The following is a 24350-nucleotide window of genomic DNA, read 5'->3' on the forward strand; positions in this document are numbered from 1 at the left end:
GGCTGTTAGCTGTGGGGCAGTTACTGGTGGGCTGTGGGGCCGTTACTGTGGGGCAGTTACCGGCTGGCCATGGGGCCACTCTGTGCAATGCCACCGCTGCTGCTCCTGCTGCTCCTGGAGCTGCTGCAGGAGGCTGGGCAGGGCCCCCCCGAGCCCCCTGCCCACCAGCCCTGGGCTCAGCCATGGGGGTCTCTGTCCCCTGTGGGTGGGCAGGTTTGGTCCCAGATCACAATCCCGCAGCAGCTGGGGGCCAGCTCAAAAGGAGTGGAGGGGCTGAAGCAGGCACGGTGCTGGGGGGCTCGGGGAGGCTGGGGGAGGGGAGGGTGCAGCTGAAGAGGAGGGCTGGGGGAGTACAGATGTGGTGGCAGCTGTAACAATGGCACCACAGCAGAGCTGCCAGCACCGTGATGGCTGCACCCACGCTGTGCTCCCCCTCTGCTGTTCACAGCAGGCCTTGGATTGTGCTATTCCCAACTGCCTGTTCCCATTTCTCCCCTTCTCTGCTTTTCTGTGTGCACAAGGAGGCAGTGTCCTACACCCTGAAGATTGAGGGGAGGCCTTACACCATCCACCTGCAGCAGCAGTGAGTTGGCCCTGACACTGCCCTGGCTGACAGTGGCTGCCCTGCTCCCTGGTGGCTGCAGGACCTGCAAGAAGCTTGAGAAGCTCTGGGTGATGGATGCTGCTGTAAGTACCTCACTTTGTGCCTCTCTCTTGCAGTGCCTTTTTATCTGATGATTTCCAGACTTATGTGTCCAGTGAGCAGGGATCTTTGCACTCTGATTCTGCCCACACTGAGGTAACCTGGCCTTGCTTTGGGCTGTTTGTCTCTGCCCAAGGCAGCTGCTCCAGCTGGGGTGGTGGGTAAGGGGATGGTGGGTAAGGGATGGCCTGCCCAGCCATGGAAGGGCTCCCTGTCCTCTGTCATGTCACAGGGAGGCTGCCACTACTGGGGCTACATCGATGGCTTCCCCAGCTCAGCAGTGACCCTCAACACCTGCTCGGGGCTCAGGTAGAGCACCAGCCCTGCCCCTGTGCTGCCCTCCCTGGCAGCCTGGCCTGCAGAACAAACAGCTGTGCCAGCTGTGCCAGTGCCCAGGAGCAAGTGGGCAGTGCTGGTGCCCTGGCAGGGGTTTGCTGCAGTTTGAGAACGTGAGCTATGGGATCCAGCCCCTGGACTACTCCCCTGCCTTCCAGCACGTGCTGTACCGAGTGGGTGAGGAGCAGATGGCAGCAGCCCCCCCTGCCCACAGCCCCCCTGAGGCAGGGCAGGGTGGGCTGGCAGCCTGGGACATGCTGGACGAGGCCCCCAGGGATGACAAGGTGAGTGGTGCCTGTTCTCGCAGTGCTGCTGTCCCTGTCCTGTGAGGAGGGACCTGATTGTGCTGGAAGCTTTGCCAGACACTTGGACACAAGCTTTGAAGAAGCACAGCCAGCAGCAGCAGTGAGGCAACCAGAGAATGCAGGATCTGTACTTTGAAGCCCATTTTCTCTTTTAGCCCCTCTCGGCCGCTGCACAGTCTCCCAAATACCTCACAGTATACGTGGTTTTGGACAAGGCTTTGGTAAGTCCATGCCAGCCACTTCTTCCTTTTCTTTGCCTGACTTCTGTGAGCATGGCAATGGTAACATTTCCCAGCTTTTATGTGGATTTGTTTTCTGTTTTGAAACGTTACACGTGCTGTGGATTTTGTAGGAAATAAGGAATGTGAATTTGTAGCTCATGTCTCCATGGCTCGGTGTTGGGAATCATTTCAGTGTTCCAACACTGACATGCTTCACCCTGGTAAGCTCCTTGTCTGCCCTTGTGTCCCCTTGGGTTGTTTTTCAGTACAACTATATGGGATCAGACCCGAATGCAGCGACACAGAACATAATCCAGGCCTTCAATTTAATCAACAATGTGAGTTCTTAAGTCTGGTTTGTACTGCAGTGAGATGGGGGAGGAGTGGGATGTTGATGTTAGCAGTGGCCACCTCTTTTCTAGCTGCTTTTAGTCTTAGGAGGATGTTATGTAAAAAATTCCATGTTTCCTAAGAAGGTTTTTCCTCTGGACATGTCAGTCTGCCACAAAGGAACACCTTTCCCTGTGTGATGGCCATGTCACATGCAGATGCACAGATAAACAGGCAGTTTGCCTCAGGGCAGCCAAACCCTGCATTTTGAGGACTCCTGGGTTGCTTCCCTCTCTGTGCAGCAGATCCCTGATCTCACTGATCCAATTAACCAGCCGACTCTCAGGTGCTTGTAACCAACTTCCAATCCTGTCCTTTACTCCACTGGTGATCTTATGCTTCACTTGTGCAATGAGAAGTTATTCCCAAAACCCCTAACACTTTTGAAGTTATTGGACTTTGGCTCAGGCCTCTTGCTGTATCTCTTTATTCTTTAGGTGTGTTCATTGTTTTTGGCTGCAGATGTCATTGAGGCACTGACAGCAGCAATTTACTTTCCCCCTGTGTTTACTGTGTGACTCTGCATGAAGGGAAGGTGTGAGAGCAGATGTTTCCTCTCTTATACTTTCAGATGTTTAAACCCCTTAATGTCACCATTGTGCTGTCCTCCCTGGAGCTGTGGGCAGAGGGGGATAAAATATCAACAGCAGGGGACACAGAGGACCTTCTACAGCGATTTTTACAGTGGAAACAGTTGTCTCTGGAGCCACAGGCACACAACATTGCTTCTCTCTTAGGGTAAGATAAAAGTTCATTGGTGTTAAAGATTATGTGGTAGCAGTCAGTCAAACCAATGTAAGTTGAAACTTTGACAACAAATGCTTTTTTAAAAATTTATTTCCTAAATCCTTAATATTCTTAAAGTATTTCTTCCAAGCCATTCCTCCTAGCGATGCAGCAGCTGCAATGGTGCTGTCCATCCCTTGCCACCCCCCCAGTCCCTGCCAGCAGCAGGCACCAGACCCTGCCCCAGCTCCCCTGGGGACAGCAAACAGGGGCACCAAGGGGACTTGGGCTGTACAGAGCCAGCATCCCCCACTGACCACAGCCCGAGGGGGTCCCTGGGACCAGCAGTGACCCCACCTCTGTTCCAGGTACAGGCACCAAGGAGCCCTCGTGGGTGCAGCAGCTCCAGGAAAGGCATGTCAGAGAGATGCTGCTGCCACGGTGGCCCTGGTATGGTCCCCTCTGTCCTCTGCCTGTCCCTCAGCAGCCCACATGGCTGTGAACTCAGCCTGGGCAGCAGGGGCAGGGGTGGATGGAGCACGTGGGAGGATCTGTGTGCAGAGCAGGGATCTCTGCAAGGAACGCTCAGCTCTGGCAGCTCCCCTCTCTCCTCCCTCCAGTACCACGGGAACGTGACCCTGGAGTCCTTCTCCGTGCTCCTGGCACAGGTGCTGGCCCACAGCCTGGGCATGAGCCCCGACAGCCCCCGAGGCTGCAGCTGCCCCGGGCGAGTCTGCACCATGAGCCCTGAGGCCCTGTGAGTTTGCCCGAGGGGCTGCGGGGCTGGGACACGCGAGGGGAGGGACAGGGGTGGCTGCACGGTGTCCCCTGGTCAGGAGTGTCCTCCACCACTGTCATTCCACTGCAAGAATGGAGTCACTCAGGCTGGAAAAGGCCTCCAGGACCATGGAGTCCAACCTCTGAGCAATCACCACCTTGTCAACTGGACCAGAGCACTGAGTGCTGTGTCAGTCATTTCTTGAACACGTCCAGGGGTGGGGACTCCACCACCTCCCTGGGCAGCAATTCCCGTGCCTGAATACCAGTTTTTTCAGTTGTTTCAATACCATTGTTTCAGTGAAGAAATACCTGCCTTTATTCCTCTTTGAAGAAAAAAAGAATTCATTAAATAGCAATTTAGTGCTTAATTTGACAAAAGAGACCTTTGCTCTCTAAAATGAAGGTACTTCAGGATGTTTTTCCATCTCTGTTAATGATGAGCTGTAGATCAGGTGAATTAATAGACCCCAGGGGCTGTTGTACCCTGTGCTAATGTCTGGGCCAGCCCTTGACTTGCACAGAGCTTCGGAGAGAGAGGGGCGGGGAATGTGTAACTTACAACCTGATCATTGCTTTATGTTAGACATCTCAGCGGGGCCAAAGCCTTCAGTAACTGCAGCATCAGGGACTTTGAGAGCTTCCTGAAGCAGGGCAGAGGCGAGTGCCTTTTCAGCAGCCCCCGGCTGAGCCGCCTGCCCCGGCAGAGCAGCGCTGTCTGCGGCAACCGCGTGGTGGAGCCGGGCGAGCAGTGCGACTGCGGCACGGCCCAGGTGGGCACAGAGAGCCCAGGTGGGCACAGAGAGCCCAGATGGGGACAGAGAGCCCAGGTGGGCACAGAGAGCCCGGGCGGGCACAGCCCAGGTGGGCACAGACAGCCCGGGTGGGCACAGACAGCCCGGGTGGGCACAGCCCAGGTGGGCACAGCCCAGGTGGGCACAGAGAGCCCGGGTGGGCACAGCCCAGGTGGGCACAGAGAGCCCAGGTGGGCACAGAGAGCCCAGGTGGGCAAAGCCCAGGTGGGGACAGAGAGCCCAGGTGGGCACAGAGAGCCCGGGTGGGCACAGCCCAGGTGGGAACAGAGAGCCCAGGTGGGCACAGCCCGGGTGGGCACAGAGAGCCCAGGTGGGCACAGAGAGCCCGGGTGGGGACAGAGAGCCCGGGTGGGGACAGAGAGCCCGGGTGGGCACAGAGAGCCCAGGTGGGCACAGAGAGCCCGGGTGGGCACAGCCCAGGTGGGCACAGAGAGCCCAGGTGGGCACAGCCCAGGTGGGGACAGAGAGCCCAGGTGGGCACAGAGAGCCCGGGTGGGCACAGCCCAGGTGGGCACAGAGAGCCCAAGCAGGCACAGCCCGGGTGGGCACAGACAGCCCGGGTGGGCACAGAGAGCCCAGGTGGGCACAGATAGTCCAGGTGGGCACAGCCCTGCTTTGTGCCTGTGGAGTCACCCTTGGGATCAGGAGCCCCAGAGCAGCGGGGTATTGCCAGCCAGGGGCTGTGCACAAATCACCAACAGGACAGGACTGCTGGGAAGGTGCCTGGAGCTGTTTGATTTTCCAGCATCACTCTCATTCCATGGCTATGGCAATGGGAAGGTGCCAGCAGCTCACATCCCCAGCAGCAGACCAAGAACTCCATGTTACAACTCACTTTAAAAGTGTTTTTGACCAATCACACAAAGCAGAAGCACACTGACAGTATTTATATCTGTATAGGATATATTCTACACTGACAGTAGTTCCATCCAACCACTATAAGCACAGGTACCTTTGGTTAAAACAATTTTTGCTTATTTCAAATCCAACACCTTCTTGTGAGCCTTAAACACAATGCACAGAGCTCCAGTATTAAGCTTAGAACTCCCTAATATCACTAGATAAACTTTTCTGCAGCTTAGGGAGTTATTCTGGACAAGCCTTAATACACAGACCATGGTTCTGTCTGTCCTTACTTTTCTACATTGTACATAATTTTTCTGCTGACCAATCTCATGGCTCCTGCTCAGCTCCAATCCCAGTTCTGCTGTCTCTGAGGCCTTCTGCAGCTTTCCCAAAGCCCTCTGATTTTATGGATTCCCACATGGGGAGCAGCCCAGGGAGGGCTGGGTTGGAGATTGTTTCTGTGTGGCAGTTTTGCCCATTTGTTCTTCTGGATATTGTCCAAGTAATATTGGGAGAGGAGGAGGAGAAGCTTGAGGGTACAAAAATATAAAATAACGTGGGTTTGCCATGTGTCCACAGGAATGCCAGAAGGACAGGTGTTGCACTCCAACATGTACACTGAGGCCAAGAGCAAGATGTGCCTCTGGATTATGTTGTAGAAATTGCCAGGTAAGGCACATTTTTACAATTATGACAAAATCATGATTTATTTTTGGCCAAATGGTATGTTCCCATGCTGGGGGAGGGAGCCAAACTTCCTGCTGTGCAGTGGGAAAGGTTCCTGGGGTTGGAACTTCCCGGCTCAGCTCTTGGGAACCCCTGGGGGGAATATTACCTGGGGACTGTCCCAGGCAGTGTCACACACGTGTCACACCTGAGGGGACAGGGACACACTCCTCAGGGGGAGGCACCCCGAGGCCATGGGCAGAGGGGGCTGTGTGGGCTCAGGCTGGCAGGTGAGGGGGTCTGCAGAGCTCCTTCTGCCCAGGCTGGTGGACATGGGGGGCTGCAGAGCTCCTCCTGCCCAGGCTGGTGGACATGGGGGGCTGCAGAGCTCCTCCTGCCCAGGCTGGTGGACATGGGGGGCTGCAGAGCTCCTCCAGCCCAGGCTGGTGGACATGGGGGGCTGCAGAGCTCCTCCTGCCCAGGTTAGCAGACATGGGGGCTGCAGAGCTCCTCCTGCCCAGGCTGGCAGGTGAGGGAGGCTGCAGAGCTCCTCCTGCCCAGGCTGGCAGACATGGGAGGCTGCAGAGCTCCTCCTGCCCAGGTTGGCAGACATGGGGGGCTGCAGAGCTCCTCCTGCCCAGGCTGGCAGACATGGGGGGCTGCAGAGCTGCTCCTGCCCAGGCTGGCAGGTGAGAGAGGCTGCAGAGCTCCTCCTGCCCAGGCTGGCAGACATGGGAGGCTGCAGAGCTCCTCCTGCCCAGGCTGGCAGACATGGGAGGCTGCAGAGCTCCTCCTGCCCAGGCTGGCAGACATGGGAGGCTGCAGAGCTCCTCCTGCCCAGGTTGGCAGACATGGGGGGCTGCAGAGCTCCTCCTGCCCAGGCTGGCAGACATGGGGGGCTGCAGAGCTGCTCCTGCCCAGGCTGGCAGGTGAGAGAGGCTACAGAGCTCCTCCTGCCCAGGCTGGCAGACATGGGGGGCTGCAGAGCTCCTCCTGCCCAGGCTGGCAGACATGGGGGGCTGCAGAGCTGCTCCTGCCCAGGCTGGCAGGTGAGAGAGGCTACAGAGCTCCTCCTGCCCAGGCTGGCAGACATGGGGGGCTGCAGAGCTCCTCCTGCCCAGGCTGGTGGGTGAGAGAGGCTACAGAGCTCCTCCTGCCCAGGCTGGCAGGTGAAGGAGGCTGCAGAGCTCCTCCTGCCCAGGCTGGCAGGTAAGGGAGGCTGCAGAGCTCCTCCTGCCCAGGCTGGCAGGTAAGGGAGGCTGCAGAGCTCCTCCTGCCCAGGCTGGCAGGTGAGGGAGGCTGCAGAGCTCCTCCTGCCCAGGCTGGTGGGTGAGAGAGGCTGCAGAGCTCCTCCTGCCCAGGCTGGCAGGTGAGGGAGGCTGCAGAGCTCCTCCTGCCCAAGCTGGTGGACATGGGGGGCTGCAGAGCTCCTCCTGCCCAGGCTGGCGGGTGAGGGAGGCTGCAGAGCTCCTCCTGCCCAGGCTGGCAGGTGAGGGAGGCTGCAGAGCTCCTCCTGCCCAGGCTGGTGGGTGAGAGAGGCTGCAGAGCTCCTCCTGCCCAGGCTGGCAGGTAAGGGAGGCTGCAGAGCTCCTCCTGCTGCCCAGTTCAAGTGGAGGAACACGCTGTGCCGCCCGATCGCCGATGCCCAGTGCGACCTGCCCGAGTTCTGCAGCGGCTCCTCCGCCTCCTGCCCGCCCGACCTGTACGTGCAGGACGGGCAGGAGTGCGGCCGTGGCACCGGCTACTGCTACCAGGGACGCTGCCAGTCCCCAGACCTGCAGTGCAAGCGGCTCTACGGGCAAGGTAACAGGCTGTGCTGGTGGCACTGGCACTGCTCAGGGGCAGGGGTGGCCACAGCATCACATACCTGTGCTCTTCAATGCACCGAGCTCGGGTGAGAGAGGGGCACCTGGAGAGAAGGCACAGCTCTAGGAAAGCATTTCAAGCTCTGGTTTGCCTCTGGTTAACAGAGTCCCCCCCAGTGCTTCACAGATAACAATGGAAAAAAACAAAAAGCAAATTATTTTCTGTGGGCAAACTCAATCAGAGCACTTGCCCATTTGCTACTCCCCTGCTGATTCCTGGGGTTCAGGACTGCTGAGGGTTTGGGCAGGGATAGGTATGTTTTCTCTAATAAAATAATGAAAAATGAAGTTATTAGATACCAGAATATGTTCCTTTGTATTCCTTTTAATGGTCATGCTATAAATGAATTAGCTGATTTGATTAATAAGGAGAAATTATTCAATAATTAAAATACAATCATAAAAAAGGCAAAGATCAGATCAGTGCTGAACCAGGCCAACAGCATCAGGTGAGACAGGGGGGGCCACTATGGCTCTTCTCCTCTGTGCAGCATGGAAAGACAGCTCTCACAAACTCTTTTTTATACATTTCCAAACTCTGAGGATTGCTGGGAAGGGTTTCTTGCTTTCCTATTGTTGATTTTATCTTTTTAGCATATTTATGTAGTTTTTCCTTTCTTGCTGCTGCTCTTGCTGAGAGTTTCCCGAAAATGGTAAATAATTCACTTTCTTAGAGGAAAATCTCCTGTAAGAGACACATATTTATCTTATCCATGATGCATATGGAATGCATATTGCTGGGGTTTGGCCAGATGAATAATCCTCTGGAATCAACATTTCTGGAGACAAATATTCAGGCTAGGATTTTGGTGCATATCGCTGTAATCTCATCAGAGGGAATTTCCTGGAACCCTCCTTTGGTATGCCAGGATTTTCATTCAGTGAGATAACTGTAGCCTCAGCAGGAATTTCCACATTTCATCTACTCCAGTAACAAGTATTATTGCTGAACCTGCAGACTCAAAGAACGCTCCCACGATGTGTTACGAGGAGATCAACGGGCAGCGGGACCGGTTCGGGCACTGCGGCTTCCAGTCTGGGCACAAGTACCGGCGCTGTGTTTGGAGGTATGCTGGCCAGGGGGCACTGGCTCTGCCAAAATCCACGTTCACTGGGGTTGGACACTCATGAGAAGTGGCAAGACTCCAGTTTATGGTGAGGTTTGTGAAGCAATTATACCTCTCTGTGTTCTCCTCAGTACAATGTGTCACAGAGCCTCCCTTGGACGTCCCAGTCCTGCTGATATTTTCTCACCAGACTGTGCTGTTTAATGTCCCAGGGCTCATCAGGCAGTATCTGTGTGTCATATTTTCTGAAAAATCCCTTCACCAGGATTTCTTCTCCTGGGAAGATGAGAAGCCCCAGAGAAAAAACAATATGATCTCATTTGCTTCTCCCTGTTTTGCTGCTTTGGAATGTGGCTGGAGATTGTTTACCAACAGGTGCATGGTTGATTGGTTTCATGTGAATTTTTTTAATTTAATGACCAATCACCATCAGCTGAGGAGTCAGTCACGAGTTTTTCATTATCATTTTTGTAAAGCCTTCTGTCTGTATTCTTTAGTATAGTTTTAGTATAGCATTCTTTAATGCTATACTAAATAATATAATGCAATAATAAATTAATTAATAAACAAATTAATAAATTATTAAAATAATAAACTAATAATATAATAAAATAATAAATTAGCCTTCTAAGAACATGGAGTCAGATTCACTCATCTCTCACCTCGTCCTGGGGACCCCTGCAAATACCACAAATGGTGCCCTCAGACATTGGCTGTAGCCTGTGCTGAAGAACAGACCCACGTGTCTGTGTGTGTTTGATACACATCCTGTGCAAACTGGCTTTCCAGGGATCTCAGGTGTGGGAAGTTAATCTGCACGTACCCGTCCCACAAGCCCTTCTTAGCACCTGCCACTGCCGTGATGTACGCCCGGGTGAGGCATCATATCTGTGTGACTCTCAACTACCTGAACGTGTCCATCTGGCTGGATCCCCTTCAGGTTGCTCCAGGGACAAAGTGTGGCTCTGGAAGGGTAAGGAAATATTCTGTAATCATCTGGAATGACAAATAGAAACTTTAAATATTAACAAGATCATGGAAACACTCGTTCCTTGCAGCAGTGGGCTTGATATTTAAAAACACTGTAAAAACTTGCAAAGATTGCATTAAAGGTTCGGTGGGGTGTGAGCACTAAAATGACCTGGCCTCAGGGCAGAACTGTGGCTTGTCTTTCTTTTTTATTTTTTCTTTTGTTTTCAAATAGTGTGTTTTCATTTCCCTTTGGGCCATAGCCTGATGTGCTGAGCACTGTATGGGTGAGGCAGTGCTGGGCTGGAGCTGCCATGGTTTTTGCCATGGTTTTTCCCAGGTGTGTATGAACAACACATGCCACCCACTCTCGGTGCTGCGACAGACCTGTGACAGCAAAACAAAGTGCCACGACCACGGCGTGAGTCCCAGGGGTGCTGGGCAGGGGGGGCAGGCTGTACGAGTCCCCTGCACACCTGTACCCCTCCCTGGCCCTGCAGGTGTGCAACAACCTGGGCAACTGCCACTGCAACTTCGGCTGGCAGCCCCCCGACTGCCAGTGGAGGGGGTCGCGCCGTGGGGGCATCAGGGGCAGCGGCCTGCAGCTGGCAGAGGGAGGTGAGTGGGGCAGCATGGGCAGGGCTGGGAGGGGCTGTGCCCGGCTGGGCTGGTCAGGCTGGGCTGGCAGTGCCTGTGCACAGCTGGGCTGGACAGGCTGGGCTGGCAGTGCCTGTGCCCAGCAGGGCTGGCAGTGCCTGTGCCCAGCAGGGCTGGCAGTGCCCAGCAGGGTTGGCAGTGCCTGTGCAGGGCTGGCAGTGCCTGTGCCCAGCAGGGCTGGCAGTGCCTGTGCAGGGTTGGCAGTACCTGTGCAGGGTTGGCAGTGCCTGTGCCCAGCAGGGCTGGCAGTTCCTGTGCCTTGCAGGGCTGGCAGTGCCTGTGCAGGGTTGGCAGTGCCTGTGCCCAGCAGGGCTGGCAGTGCCTGTGCAGGGTTGGCAGTACCTGTGCAGGGTTGGCAGTGCCTGTGCCCAGCAGGGCTGGCAGTTCCTGTGCCTTGCAGGGCTGGCAGTGCCTGTGCAGGGTTGGCAGTGCCTGTGCCCAGCAGGGCTGTCAGTGCCTCTGCAGGGTTGGCAGTGCCTGTGCCCAGCAGGGCTGTCAGTGCCTGTGCAGGGCTGGCAGTGCCTGTGCCCAGCAGGGCTGGCAGTGCCTGTGCCCAGCAGGGCTGGCAGTGCCCAGCAGGGCTGGCAGTGCCTGTGCCCAGCAGGGCTGGCAGTGCCCAGCAGGGCTGGCAGTGCCTATGCCGTGCCCAGCTGGCAGTGCCTGTGCCGGGCTGGCAGTGCCTGTGCCCGGCTGGCAGTGCCTGTGCAGGGCTGGCAGTGCCTGTGCAGGGCTGGCAGTGCCTGTGCCCAGCAGGGCTGGAAGTGCCTTGCAGGACTTGCAGTGCCCATGCCCATCCAGGCCATCTCCCTCCAGGCCTGCATCGAGCACTGGAGGATGGCGAGATGGCCTGGCTGGTGCTGGGCTCCAGCCTTGTCCTGCTGTTCCTCACGGCAGCCCTGGGGCTCGGCCTGTGGCGGCAGCGGGTGCCCGGCCAGCGCCACGGGGAGCAGGCGCCGGGCACCGAGGGGTGAGTGGGGCCCCACGGCTGCGGGGGCCTGGGGAGGCAGGGCGTGAGAGGGGTGAGGGCATCCCTGCAGAGGGGAGGGGATAAGGTGAGTCCCATGGGGATATAAGGACACTGCTCAGGGCTGAGGTGACCTCAGACTGAGGCACCCCCTGAGCCAAGTCAGGGCCAAGGCCCCACTGCAGATCCCCCACAGCACCAGCTGGGACATGGGCAGGGAGCTGGAGCCAGACCTGGAGCGAAATCTGGAGCCAGGCCTGGAGGTAAAACGGGAACCAGACCTGGAGCTACATCGGGAGCCAGATGTGAAGATAAATGGGGAGCCAGGCCTGGAGCTACATCAGGAGCCAGACCTGAAGGTAAAATGGGAGCCAGGCCTGGAGCTAAAACGGGAGTTAGGCCTGGAGCTAAAACAGGAGCCAGGCCTGCAGCTAAAACGGGAGCTAGGCCTGGAGCTACATTGGGAGCCAGGTCTGGAGCTACATAGGGAGCCAGGCCTGGAGGTAAAACAGGAGCCAGGCCTGGAGCTAAATCTGGAGCCAGACCTGGAGCTAAAATGGGAGCCAGACCTGGAGATGAATCTGGAGCCAGACCTGGAGCTAAATCTGGAGCCAGGCCTGGAGCTAAAACAGGAGTCAGATCTGGAGCTAAATCTGCAGCCAGACCTGGAGCTAAATTGGGAGCAAGACCTGGACCTAAAACAGGAGCCAGACCTGGAGCTACATCAGGAGCCAGACCCAGAGCTGGCCCCGGAGCTGCAGACAGACGTACAGCTAGAGCCAGAGCTGGAGCTGAAGACAGACATGGACCCACCAGCAGAGCCAGCGCTGGGGCAGCACCACGAGCACTAATTAAAGGTGTTGGGCAAAGCTGCTGTCATGGCCAATGCCCCGTGGTTTTATGCTTCCATAGTTTATGTTTTTTGTCAGAGCTAACCCTGCTCTCAGGGCCTAGGGCCACAGCTGCTGAAATGATCCCCTTTTCTCTGTGGGCACACAGTGGTGGTTGGGATTTGCCCATCTGTGAGGGCTGTGAAGCTGCCTGATGCTGGGGGCTGTTCAACTGGGCTGGCTCTGGTGCTGTGGCTGCCTCTGAAGATGGAGGAATCTGGGTGTGTCCAGCCTTTCTTCTTCTTGGCCTCCATCTTCTGCTGGGATGGTGGCACTTTTGGATTGGTTTAAGGTAGAAACTCACTGTCTAACACAGGTGATAGGTACTGGGAAGATATGCTAAATAAAGTACAGGTAGTTTTTAGTATAAAAAGTTAACACCACCTCAAGGTGGTCAGTTGCCTCAACCCGACCTGCCAGACAGACCTCAGCAGGTCAGAGAAAGAATGACACAGATAAGAAATAATAAAGAACCTTGAGAACAAGAACAGAGGAATCCTGACTCCTTCTTCGACTGCCGGGCTGGGAAAAGGAGACTTCTGCATATCTCAGAGTCACTGTGACCAGCAGAGATTCTGAGAACCTCCCACCCCATGGGAGCCTGGCAGCCCTTTGGAGCAGTCCTGGGAGGAGTCAGCTTCCCCAGAGACAGGTGGCCCAAGGCTTTCCCATCCATGAGAACAGAGTTTAATGTTTGCTGCAGACAAAGCCTTATCAGCAACCTTTAGCCATGTTTGCTCAGACCCTCTGGCCATTGGGCAGCCAGGCCTGACCTCCCAGGCCAAGGTGCTGGCTCAGCACATTCTGCCAGCGGGGTGGCCAGGCCAGAGCAGTCCTGGCAGCCAGGTCCAGCCATGGAGGGCAGCGCTGACACGGAGGAGCCCCTGCTGCTGCCTCTGGCACTGAGCAGGTTTCAAATCTCCGAGGAGTTTGGCTTCCTGCTTCCCGATCCTCTGGTAGGAGCTGGCTGTGCCTCCCCATCCTTGTGCCACAGGAGGCAGACAGGGAAATAGAGGGGTTGGTGAGCAGCTTTCTGGTGGGGGAGCTTTGATTCAGCATTTTGCTGTAGCACTTTACAAAGAACTATGAGGAGGGAAGGTGCTATTCTGGCACAGGCAGTTTGGTAGGACAAACCCCTACCCTTTAAAATGATGAAAGCAGCTGCAGCAAGCAGCACAGAGGAGAGGTGAAGGAGCTCTGACTGGCCTTGGCTCTACAGGATTTTGGGGAGCACAAGGGCAGGTGTCCTGTGCCCAAAGTGGGGCTATTTATCACTGGCCTGGCTCCTCAGTGGGAGTGGGTGGGGACAGACAGATCGTGTTCACCATCCATTCATTTGTGACCACACAGGCTCACCTTACAGGAGGGGGAACCAGACACAAGCCATCAGCAGTGCTGTGTGGGGCTGGGTGGGTGCTGGGAGCCTGGGCCCGTTCACAGCCCTCCCTCTGCCCCTCTCCACCAAGACAGAGCTGCCAGCACCCTACAGCCCCTGGATGGACATTGCCCGTGAGCTGCCCCAGCTGATCACCAGCCATCAGCTCCGCTCACGTGTGCACCAGGTATGGCCTTCTCCTTCCTGCCCTCAGAGCTCTCTGAAACCTTGATCTGACACAGCAGTGTCTGTAAAACCTGCCAAAGCAGCCCAGATGTGTGCTGAGCCAGGACTGACACCAGGTGACAGCAAAGTCTTAACTTTGGCACAGAAATAGCTCCCGCACCAGATCCAAGTGCTCAGCAGGCAGCAAGGGCTGGAGCAGGGCCCCTCTAGGTGTCACAAGAGCCATGTCTCATCCCAGCTGTGCTCTCTGATGTCAGCTCCCAGTCAGGCTCGACCCTTTTGGGATCAGCTGCCCCATGGGCAACCCAGCACCAGGAGGAGGGACTCCTTTTTGAGGAAAACCCCTGGATTACTGTCCCTGCTCACAAACCAGTACCAGTGCAGCAGGAGCAAATCCTGCAGAGTGGGTGGGAAGGGAGGCATAAAGGCAGAGGAGAAGCACCAGGAGGGTTCCCCCAACTGGCAGGGCAGCCCCTCCACCACAGGGGCCTTGGCATTGCTGGCTCTGCTCCTTGCTCCCAAGGGTTTCCCTGGCAGATGCCGCAGCTGAGCCCCCAGCAGCTCCGAGGACGTGAGGAGCTGCACTTGGCACACCTGGTGCTCAGCTTCATCACCATGGGCTACGTCTGGCAGGAGGGCGAGGAGGGCACCGTGCAGGTAAAGGCAAGGTAAAGCAGGTTCTCCTGCTCCTTGGGCTCTGGGAGCTGGTGCTGCTCCCTTAGCACTTGCCCCTTGGGAACAAATCCCCCTTCCTGTGGCTGCAGCAGGAGCGTGCCCCTCCTGCCTGGCTGCTGCCTGCAGCCAGACACCTTCCCACAGCCTGACCACATCCCCACCTTCCCCTGTGCTTTGTGACACTCAGGTCCTGCCTCGAAACCTCGCTGTCCCCTTCTGGGAGGTCTCCCAGGCCCTGGGCCTCCCACCCATCCTCAGCCATGCAGACTTTGTGTTGGCCAACTGGAGGAGGAAGGACCCCAACGGGTAAACAGCGAATGCCAGCGGGCTGAGCGCGGCTCTTCCCGAGGCTGGGCAGCAGTGATCAGCAGGTGTTGGGGACAGACTGTTCCCAAACTGCTCCTGCTCTGCCAAAGCCCCTTGAATCCCACCTTTGCTGGGCTCAGCCCCATGGGTGTGGACACAGGAACTCTCTGGGGGTGTGGGTGTCTCTGGGAGCAGCCCCCTCCTCTATTCCCCGCAGGGCATGGGACCATTTCAGCTCCACCAAATGAAAAAGTCATTCCTCTGCTGGATATTAATCTACTTTCCACAGCAGACAGTCTCAGAGCAATGGAAAACACCTTCTGTGCCCAGCACAGATCCCAAGGTCCCACCAAACCCTCCCTGCTCCGATTCTGCCCAGATTTGCTCTTTGCACGCACAACTCACACACTGAAGTCACCGAGCTCCTTCCATGCCCAGAGGGAGGAAAAGAGGGAAAGTGGATGAAGAGCTCTCCTGTGCAGAGCCAGGAACAATTGTTACTAGAAAAATTTATAATCTCTCTCTCTCTCTCTCTCTCTCTCTCCTTTTCTTGTGCATTTGTTGGCCATAACTGCAATGCCTTCAGGCCTCTGGAAATTGAGTAAGTAGTTACTGCTCATTTATTTTCTAACGGTGCTGGTTATTGTTTGGATTGGCTCAGCTCTGTAGCACTGCTTGGGCTGAGCCTCTCTTGATGTGTGTTGGACTTGTCACACACGTGCCACTGTGACAACAGCAAAGGGACTGCAGCAGAGCTGCTGGCTGCTCTGGCTGCACAGACCCACTGGCCATGGGGAGAGCACAGGGAAGATGGCAGGACCCCTAAACCAGAGCAGTCCTGCTCTCCTGTCACTGTCTTATTTTCTGGAAAAATCCCTTTGCCAGGATTTCTTCTCCTGGGAAGCTGAGAAGCCTCAGAGAAAGATGAAAACAATAATTATCTGATTGCTTCTCCTGTGTTTTGCTGCTTTGGAATGTGGTTTGGAGAGTGTTTATCCAACAAGTGCATGTTTGATTGGTTTCATGTGGATTGTTTTTCTTAATGACCAATCATGGCCAAGCTGTGTCAGGACTCTGGAAAGTCACAAGTTATTAATTAGTATCTTGTTAAGCCTTCTGTAAGTATCCTTCTGTATTCTTTAGTATAGTTTTAGTATAGCATTCTTTTATATAATATAATATAATATAGATGATATAATAATAAATTAGCCTTCTGAGAACATGGAGTCAGATTCTCAATTCCTCCTTCATACTGGGGACCCTGCAAATACCACACTCCCCTTTCACTCTGTGCCAGCTCCTCTGATAAGAGGCTCTGGAGTCTGGGATGGTTTTGTTCCAAGGGCTCAGTGGGTCCCACAGTGTGTAAGGAAATCCTGAGCCACCCCCCCCCAATCCCTGTTCTTGGCCCTTCTGTGCAGGAACCTGGACACGATCATCACACTGCCTGGGGGAGAGAGCCTGCGGGGCTTCATCCTTGTCACCCTGCTTGTTGAGAAGGCAGCTGTGCCTGGCATTAAGGTGGGTACCACCCCCTGTCAGGGCTCTTTGCTTACCTGCACTAAGTGCCTAAGGTGCACCCACAAGGTGTTCCTGCCCCCTGAACCCGGGCTGGGGAAGGGGCAGAGCTGCTATGGGAAGCAATGTCCAGAGCCACTGTCCACAGACATCCTCCCCCTTTGTGACCCGGTGCTGTCCCTCCTCCTCCCACAGGCAATCACCCAGGCCCTTGGTGCCACCCTGCAGGGGGATGAGGAGTCCCTGCACAGAGCCCTGGAGGAGCTGGCAGGGGCCATCGAGGCCATGAGGGAGGCACTGAGGAGGATGCACGGTGAGAGCAGCTGGTGCCTGGGCATGCTGCAGCTCATGACACCCTCTGCTGCAGCTGCCCATCACCTCTGATCTGATCTGATCTGATCTGACTGACTTCCTCCTAGACTATGTGGATCCAGAAGTGTTCTACTCTGTGATCCGGATCTTTCTCTCTGGGTGAGTGGGGCCTGTTTCCCTTCAGAGCCACTGTGCTGGCAGCTCCCAGGGCTGGGGGGAGCTGGGGATGTGCAGGGAAGGGGCAGCCCAGGGGGGATAGGGAGCTCCCAGGGCAGGGTAGGGACCAGCATTGTGTCTGGCAGTGATGCTCCCTAGAGCATTGTGATCCTGGCCCTCAGGAATTCCTAGGCACTGGATCAGCTGGGCATGGACTGTGGCCAAGGGCTGGGGTCTGCCTCCCTCCAGCTTCCTTCCATCCCATGCTTCAGCTCAGCCCTGACAGCCCCAACAGCCAGAATTGTGCACAAATGAATCTTTCCTGCTCTTGGCCGAGCAGTTTGGACAGGAGAAGAGGAATTTCTCTTTCCTTCCACGCTGTGTACACAAAGCTGCAAAGCTGAGCAGAGGCTCTTCCCACTGTGTGTTAAGCAAACATCTGTAACAATCCTCTTGCTGCTGCTCTGTTACAATTCTGTCAGTTCAAAAAAAGAAAATCCCCCCCCCAAATACTGAAAATGCTCTTTGGGCAAGGCAGAACCACAGCCCAGGAGCCCAGCACGGTGCCTTCACCATCCCCCAGCACCCCTGGGGGCTGCAGCATCTGCAGACACTAGGTCCCAGGCTTCTCAGGAGGATTCTATTTTTATTTCTCTCCATCATATCTCAGCATTCCCAAGTAAAAGGCTCCGTGCATCGTGAGTAAGTTTCTCTCATTTTTTATCCAAGTTGACCTTGTCTCGATGGTCATCAGCTTGGGAAAACATGCCTTTTAAATTCCCTTCTGCTTCTAACAACTTCCCACTAGTAGAGGTTACTATAAATACAATCCTGGGAGAACTAAAAATATTCTGGTATTTGATAGTGAATCTATTTTCTCTGCAGTTTGTGTAAAATCTGTTCCTGTAGCCCAACAGGCACTGCAGCCAGCACCCAAAGCCTCATGGAATGGTGCATTCTGCTAAAGGCCAACAGATATTTTTGTGCCAGGCACTTTACCTCCCTGAAATCCTACCTCCTGTCTCCATTTGGGTGTGAGCACTTCTCCAGCACAAGGGGGGCTGACAGGGTCTGAGTTCAAGGTGTGTGTGGGAGGCACCAGCAGTGCTGGCTCCCCACCTGCCCAGGACCAGCAGCTTCAGAGGGAGGAAATCCCATCCTTGTCTTGTTATCTGCAGAGATAGATAGAGGCAGGCTGGCCTGGCCTCTATTTTTCTTCCAAATGCCTTTAAAAAAGATATCACCTTGAATAACAAGAACAAAGGAAAATCCAGACTTCAGGGGCTCAAAGGAGTGTTTGGGTGACCACCTGCTTCTGCAAATGGCCACTGACATTCAAAGAATTGATGTAAAGTGCCACTGTTGCCCAGTAAAGTGCCCCCTCCCCTCTCTGCTTGCAGAAACCTTCCTGAACTGGAGCAGGAGGTGCAGCCAGGCAGGGCAGTGTGTCCCAGCACCATGCCACAGGGTGTGGAGATCCCAGAGAACGCTCTTCTGGCAAAGGAAAATTAAGGATTTCTCCTTACCCCCCGGCCTCACTGTGTGCTTTGGCACAGAATCTGATGTGGCACAGAATCTGATTTGGCACAGAATCTGATGTGGCACAGGATCTGATTTCCAAGTTTATCTCCTGTTTGAGGAAGGCTGACATGGCTGTGTTGGAGGAGGAGATCCACGGGCTGGGCCAGATTTGGGCTCAATCTTGCCAGCCCAAGGTCCCTTCTTACAGAGCCCAGAAAAAAATTAAGGATTTCTCCTTACCCCCATGGTCTCACTGTGTGCTTTGGCACAGAATCTGATGTGGCACAGAATCTGATTTCCAAGTTTATCTCCTGTCTGAGGAAGGCTGACATGGCTGTGTTGGAGGAGGAGATCCATGGGCTGGGCCGGGGAAGTTTTGCTCAATCTTGCCAGCCCAAGGTCCCTTCTTACAGAGCCCAGAAAAAAATTAAGGATTTCTCCTTAACCCCATGGTCTCATTGTGTGCTGTGGCACAGAATCTGATGTGGCACAGAATCTGATTTCCAAGTTTATCTCCTGTTTGAGGAAGGCTGACATGGCTGTGTTGGAGGAGGAGATCCACGGGCTGGGCCGGGGAAGTTTTGCTCAATCTTGCCAGCCCAAGGTCCCTTCTCACGGGGCCCAGAAAAAAATTAAGGATTTCTCCTTACCCCCATGGTCTCACTGTGTGCTTTGGCACAGAATCTGATGTGGCACAGAATCTGATGTGGCACAGAATCTGATGTGGCACAGGATCTGATTTCCAAGTTTACCTCCTGTTTGAGGAAGGCTGACATGGCTGTGTTGGAGGAGGAGATCCACGGGCTGGGCCAGATTTGGGCTCAATCTTGCCAGCCCAAGATCCCTTCTCACAGGCCCCTGTCCCCAGCCCCATGGCTGCTGCCTGACTGCCGTGTCTCCTGCCTAGCTGGAAGGACAACCCAGCCATGGCCCAGGGGCTGATCTACGAGGGGGTGTCCCCGGAGCCCCTGGCCTTCTCGGGGGGCAGCGCGGCGCAGAGCACGGTCCTGCACGCCTTCGATGAGCTCCTGGGCATCTGCCACCACCAGGACTGCGGTGAGCCACCAGCTTTCCTGGCCAATCTGCAGACAACCCCAGCGAGGGGAGAGATGAGTGAATCTGACTCCACGTTCTTAGAAGGCTAATTTGTTATTTTATGATATTATAGTAGGTCACTGACATATTTTATGAAAAATCAAAAATGGATTCGTTAGGGTCTTTTCTCCTGAGAAGCTGGGAAGTTTCAGCTTCTCCATGTTTTGCTGCTTTGGAATGTGATCTGGAGAATTGTTTACCCAGCATGTGAAATTGTTTTTACTGATGACCAATGACAGCCACCTGTGTCGAGGCTGTGAGCAGTCACAAGATTTTATCATCATTCAATTCCTTTCCTTTGCCAGCCTTCTGATGAAATCCTTTCTTCTGTTCTTTAGTATAGTTTTAATATATAATTTTCTTTTAATATAATACTATATAATAAAATAATAAATCAGCCTTCTGAAACATGGAGTCAAGATTCTCATCTCTTCCCTCATCCTGGGACCCCTGCAAACACCACCACAATATTGTATTAAAGAATGCTATATATAACTACACTAAAGAATAGAGAAGGATACAGACAGAAGGCTTACCAAGAATGATAATGAAAACTCATGACTCCTTCCAGAGTCCTGACACAGCTGGATGGTGACTGGTCATTAAATAAAAACAATCCATGTGAAACCAATCAATCAATCAATCACCTGTTGGATAAACAATCTCCAACCACATTCCAAAGCAGCAAAACACAGGAGAAGCAAATGAGATAATATTGTCTTTTCTCTGAGGCTTCTCATCTTCCCAGGAAAAGAAATCCTGGTGAAGGGATTTTTCAGAAAATCTGATGGTGACATTTTTCCTTCTCCAAAGCAGATGAGGGAAGAGATGAGCCAGAGTGATTCCCATGAGTGTGCCAGCTCTGGCAGGCAGGAGGACATGTGCCCATCTCATCCTGGCTGGCACCAGGCTCTGCCCAGTCCAGGGAGGAAGGTTATAAACGTGCCTCTGGCAGCTGCTTCCTCACCATGATAAATTCACAAAAGCATGCATTTGGCTTCTTGTACGTCAGCTTTTTGCTGAGGTTCTCTATGGGCCCAGAGATGAGAGCAGAACATGCAGGCATCCTGCCAGTGAGAGGCCATTCATGAAGTTCCACTTTAGTCCAGCCCACAAGAGAAATATTTACCAGAAATTAGCAAAAAAAAAAAAAAAAAAAAAAAAAAAAAAAGAACACCAGAAGGCTGGGAGCAAGCTAAACCCTGCCTTTTAGGGTTAGCACCAGCCCTAAGGAGCACTGCCCTAATATGGGTTTTCTTTGTCACTTCATTGGAGGCAGGGCAGAGGAGGCTGTGCAGGCTGTCAGGGTCCCTCAACCAGCAGCTTCTCTCCTAGAGGCTCGGGGCCTTTAATCCACTCACCCACAACTTATTCCTGCCTTTTCTGGTGTCTCGCAGCCGCCTTCCTGCGCAGGATGAGGCAGTACATGCCCCCGGCACACCGAGCCTTCGTGGAGCAGATCCGCGGCGCGGTGTCCCCGCGGCACCTGGCGCTCTCCTCGGGGGACGCGCGGCTCCGCGCCGCCTTCAACCGCTGCGTGTCGGCGCTGGCAGAGTTCAGGTCCTACCACATCACCATGGTCACCAAGTACATCGCCGTGGCGGCCGCCAAAGCCAAGGCCAGGCGGGCAGAGCCGAGCGGCAGGGCCGGCCCCGCTGCGGGAAAGCCGCCGTCGGCCCTGGAGGATAAAGGAACCGGCGGGTCGCACATCTTCAGCTTCCTGAAGAGCATCAGGGACACCACCAGGGAGGGGATCATAAGTGCCTGACTGTGGCGGGGTTTGTGGGTGTGATGAGAATCTTCACTCCATGTTTTCATGGTATATATTATATTCAAAATGCTGTACTAAAACTATACTGAAGAAAGAGAAAGGAGACATCAGAAGGCTAGCAAAGAATGATAATAAAATCTCGTGACATACTCAGAGCCTTGACATAGCTGGACCATGATTGATCATCAAGCAAAAACAATCTACATGAGTCCAATCAAAGATGCACCTGTTGGAAAATCATCTCTAGACCACATTCCACAGCCATCAGATAGTTCTTGTTTACATTTCATTTCTGAGGCCTCCCAGCTTCTCAGCAGAAAATCCTAGAGAAAGGTATTTTTCAGAAAACATGTCAGTGACACCTGACCCACCCTGAGGGCTGTCCAAAGTGGGCTCAGGAGGCCAAGGGGCTCCATCTGCAACAAGCCAAGATGCAAAACCTGCCATCAGCAGCACCTTCCCACCTGTGCAGGTCTGGGACACGAGGGACATGCTTGGGGCTGGTGACAAAGAGCAGTGCTGCTGCTGTGAGCTCAGCATCCTCCCCTGTTGGAATTCAGGACATCCCTCTGGCTGTCTCCTGCCAGGGGGCTCAGAGATCCTGGCACAGAGCCCAAGACCCCCGTGGTTTTGATTATGACCCATGAAGAAAATTACCAACCTTATATGAAGATCTGCAAGCCATGACAGTTTGAGTAGAATGACAGTGAATTTATCACAGGGTGAAAAATAGATTTTTGGGGTTTTTAGAATGGGGGTTCAGATGGAGGAGTCTGGGTGTGTCCAGCCTTTCTCCTTCTTCTTCTTCTTGGCCTCCACCTTCTGCTGTGATGGTGGCACTTTTGGATGGGTTTAGAGTAGAAGCTCACTAACAGAGGTGATGGGGATTGGGAAGTAATTGTAAATATTGTACACGTAATTTTAGTATAAATAGATAACACCACCCCAGGGCAGGCAGTGCCTCTGTCTGTCCTGCTGAGCAACCTCGGCTGGACAGTAGAAAAAAAATTATAGATAAGGAACAATAAACAACCTTGAGACCGAGAACTGAAGAGCTCTGACTCCTTCTTCGAGTGCCGGGCTGGAAAAGAGACTTTGTGACACATCTCGGGGTCACTCTGACCAGCTAAAGCCCCGAGACTCCCCTGGCAGGGGCACAGGGCTCTCCTGTGGCACTGACACCAGCCCATCACCCCCGGGCCCCAGGGAGGAGCTGTGTCCCTCCAAGCCCCGCTTGTTCCCCGCTCCACCCCGGCGTGGGGGTCGCAGCTCGGATGGACACGGGTGGGTCACACGGACGGATAAAGCAGCGACTGCCGAGCCAGCCGTGAGGCCGGGCCCTGGGATGTCACAGCCCTTCTGTGTCCATCACCAGGTGGCGGCAGAAAGCCGCGCTTGGCACCAGGGGAGCCGAGGGGGCCGGGATGGGAGGTGGGCACGGGCGGGGATCGGGGGGTGCAGGGCGGTGGGCGACAAGGAGCTCCCCACTGTGACCCCCAGCCGCTGGCACCCGCACACGGCTCCTGTCCCCCCACAGCTGCAAAGGGACCGTGATTCCTCCACAGGGGGAGTCCAATAAACAGCAACTTTCCCGTTGTGGGAGTGATGCTGAGGCCGCTCAAACCCAAACTCCCGAGGGGAGCCTGGATGAGAGAAGGGAGCCAAGAGCTGGGACAAAGTCGGGGTGTCCAGGAGGCTGCACCGAGGCACAGGGGTACAGGGGTTGCTCTCCATGCCCCAAATCCATCACCCCTCCTGGTTCATTAAGGACTCAGGATGTCACAGGGGCAAAGCTGCAGCGCTGGGGGGCACGGGGGCTTCACTTTAAGTCTCGGTGATAACACTGTGCTGTAGCAGGGACATGGGGACACACGGCTTCCCCAAGGGGCCAGCATGGGAAAAAGACTTGTGACAAAGCCCTGATCACAGAATCACAAGCATAGGATAGGATAGGATAGGATAGGATAGGATAGGATAGGATAGGATAGGATAGGATAGGATAGGATAGGATAGGATAGGATAGGATAGAATAGGATAGGATGGAATGGAATGGAATGGAATGGAATGGAATGGAATGGAATGGAATAGAATAGAATAGAATAGAATAGAATAGAATAGAATAGAATAGAATAGAATAGAATAGAATAGAATAGCACACAGTCTGGTGCCAGGGCCAGCCCCACAGAGAGGCTCCTCTGACACCTCTGCAGGTGAAGTGGGACCCTGGAGCAGCCCCCGTGCTGGGTGTGGCTGCTCCCGAGTGTCCCTGCCCAGCCCAGGGCTGTGGAAATGGGCTCACCTCGCTCCACTGAGCTGGGCTGAGTGGGCAGAGCCTGTGCCAAGAGCCGTGCTAAAGCTTTTTTTGTAATGCCAGGTGCCTATGTTGCCCTTTTCTAGCAAGTCAGCACGCCCAGATTCCTTGGAATTTGCATCTTTAGGGAAATGGGGCCATATGGCTCTGTTTTGCCTCCCCAGGTTTTGCTGGCACCAGCACCAGAGGCAGGATTCACACCCAGTCAGTGTCTTGGTGCAAAAATAGCCCTGGCAGTGCCCCTTCTGCACGACCAGAAGGGACTCAAGGTCCTTTGAAATGAGATGATGTTCCCATAAGGGCAAAAACAAGCTCAGCACGCTGTAGCTTGAATTATTAAACTCTTGCTAAATTGTATTTTGTGCTCTTTTTTTGAATATAGCCCTGAAACTGGGGCTTTGGAGATGACTTCAGTAAACAACCCACGGGAACGTGTCAGCACCTTTAAATCTCTGCCTGGCAGCACTCCTTCCTCTTGATCTTCATTTCTGAATAGCTGCTGCATATTTCATGGAGGAAATATTTCATCCCAATGATTGTCTTGGCCTATTGCATTTCAGACCATTTCAGGAAAACAGCAAACTTGGACCAGGGGAAAAATCACTCCATCTAAATGAGAAACGCAGCCAGGACTGGAGGGAGGCTGGCCCTGCAGGGATGGGGGCCCTGCACATGCTGGAAATGCCCAAACCCTGCTGGGAGCAGCAATGCTGGTGCCAGGCAGGGCCACAGGACCCCCAGCAGGGGGATTTCCTTCCTCCTGCAAACTCCCTTCCCCAAACATGCTGCCCTGTGCCACCAGACCAGGAGCAGGTCCTCAGGAGCAAGGATTTGTGTCACCTCAGAAGAGAAGAGGGGAGATGGGGAATCAGAGAGGCTGATTATCACCAGCTGGGGGCTGTGCACAAATCACAAATGGGACAGGAC

The 24350-nt window shown here is 54.4% G+C and overlaps 2 protein-coding genes across 4 annotated transcripts; both read left to right on the plus strand.

Annotated features, from left to right (window-relative positions):
- Positions 1–926: 926 nt before the first annotated feature.
- Positions 927–11314, plus strand: LOC132339828 (disintegrin and metalloproteinase domain-containing protein 32-like). Its single transcript, XM_059870346.1, is given in 15 exon segments — positions 927–1012; positions 1131–1323; positions 1500–1565; positions 1832–1903; positions 2527–2693; positions 3050–3302; positions 3305–3438; positions 4045–4231; positions 5699–5788; positions 7390–7588; positions 8609–8717; positions 9507–9690; positions 10027–10107; positions 10187–10304; positions 11157–11314. Coding segments are annotated over 15 exon segments (2097 nt in total).
- A 1723-nt stretch (positions 11315–13037) lies between these two features.
- Positions 13038–22159, plus strand: LOC132339973 (indoleamine 2,3-dioxygenase 2-like). 3 transcript variants are annotated; one of them, XM_059870623.1, is made up of 10 exons: positions 13038–13153; positions 13664–13759; positions 14296–14415; positions 14621–14739; positions 15326–15340; positions 16161–16260; positions 16453–16570; positions 16677–16728; positions 19154–19302; positions 20739–22159. In XM_059870623.1, exons 1-10 carry the CDS (start codon positions 13052–13054, stop codon positions 21107–21109), a joined length of 1242 nt encoding a protein of 413 aa, XP_059726606.1. In that variant the 5' UTR covers positions 13038–13051; the 3' UTR covers positions 21110–22159. The 3 variants fall into 3 exon arrangements, with proteins under 3 accessions (XP_059726606.1, XP_059726608.1, XP_059726607.1); XM_059870625.1 differs by lacking the exon at positions 19154–19302; XM_059870624.1 differs by lacking the exon at positions 13038–13153 and having other exon boundaries at positions 13661–13759; positions 14282–14415.
- The last annotated feature ends 2191 nt before the right edge of the window (positions 22160–24350 follow it).

The sequence above is a fragment of the Haemorhous mexicanus genome, chromosome 30 (assembly GCF_027477595.1).
Source record: "Haemorhous mexicanus isolate bHaeMex1 chromosome 30, bHaeMex1.pri, whole genome shotgun sequence".
NCBI lineage: Eukaryota > Metazoa > Chordata > Aves > Passeriformes > Fringillidae > Haemorhous > Haemorhous mexicanus.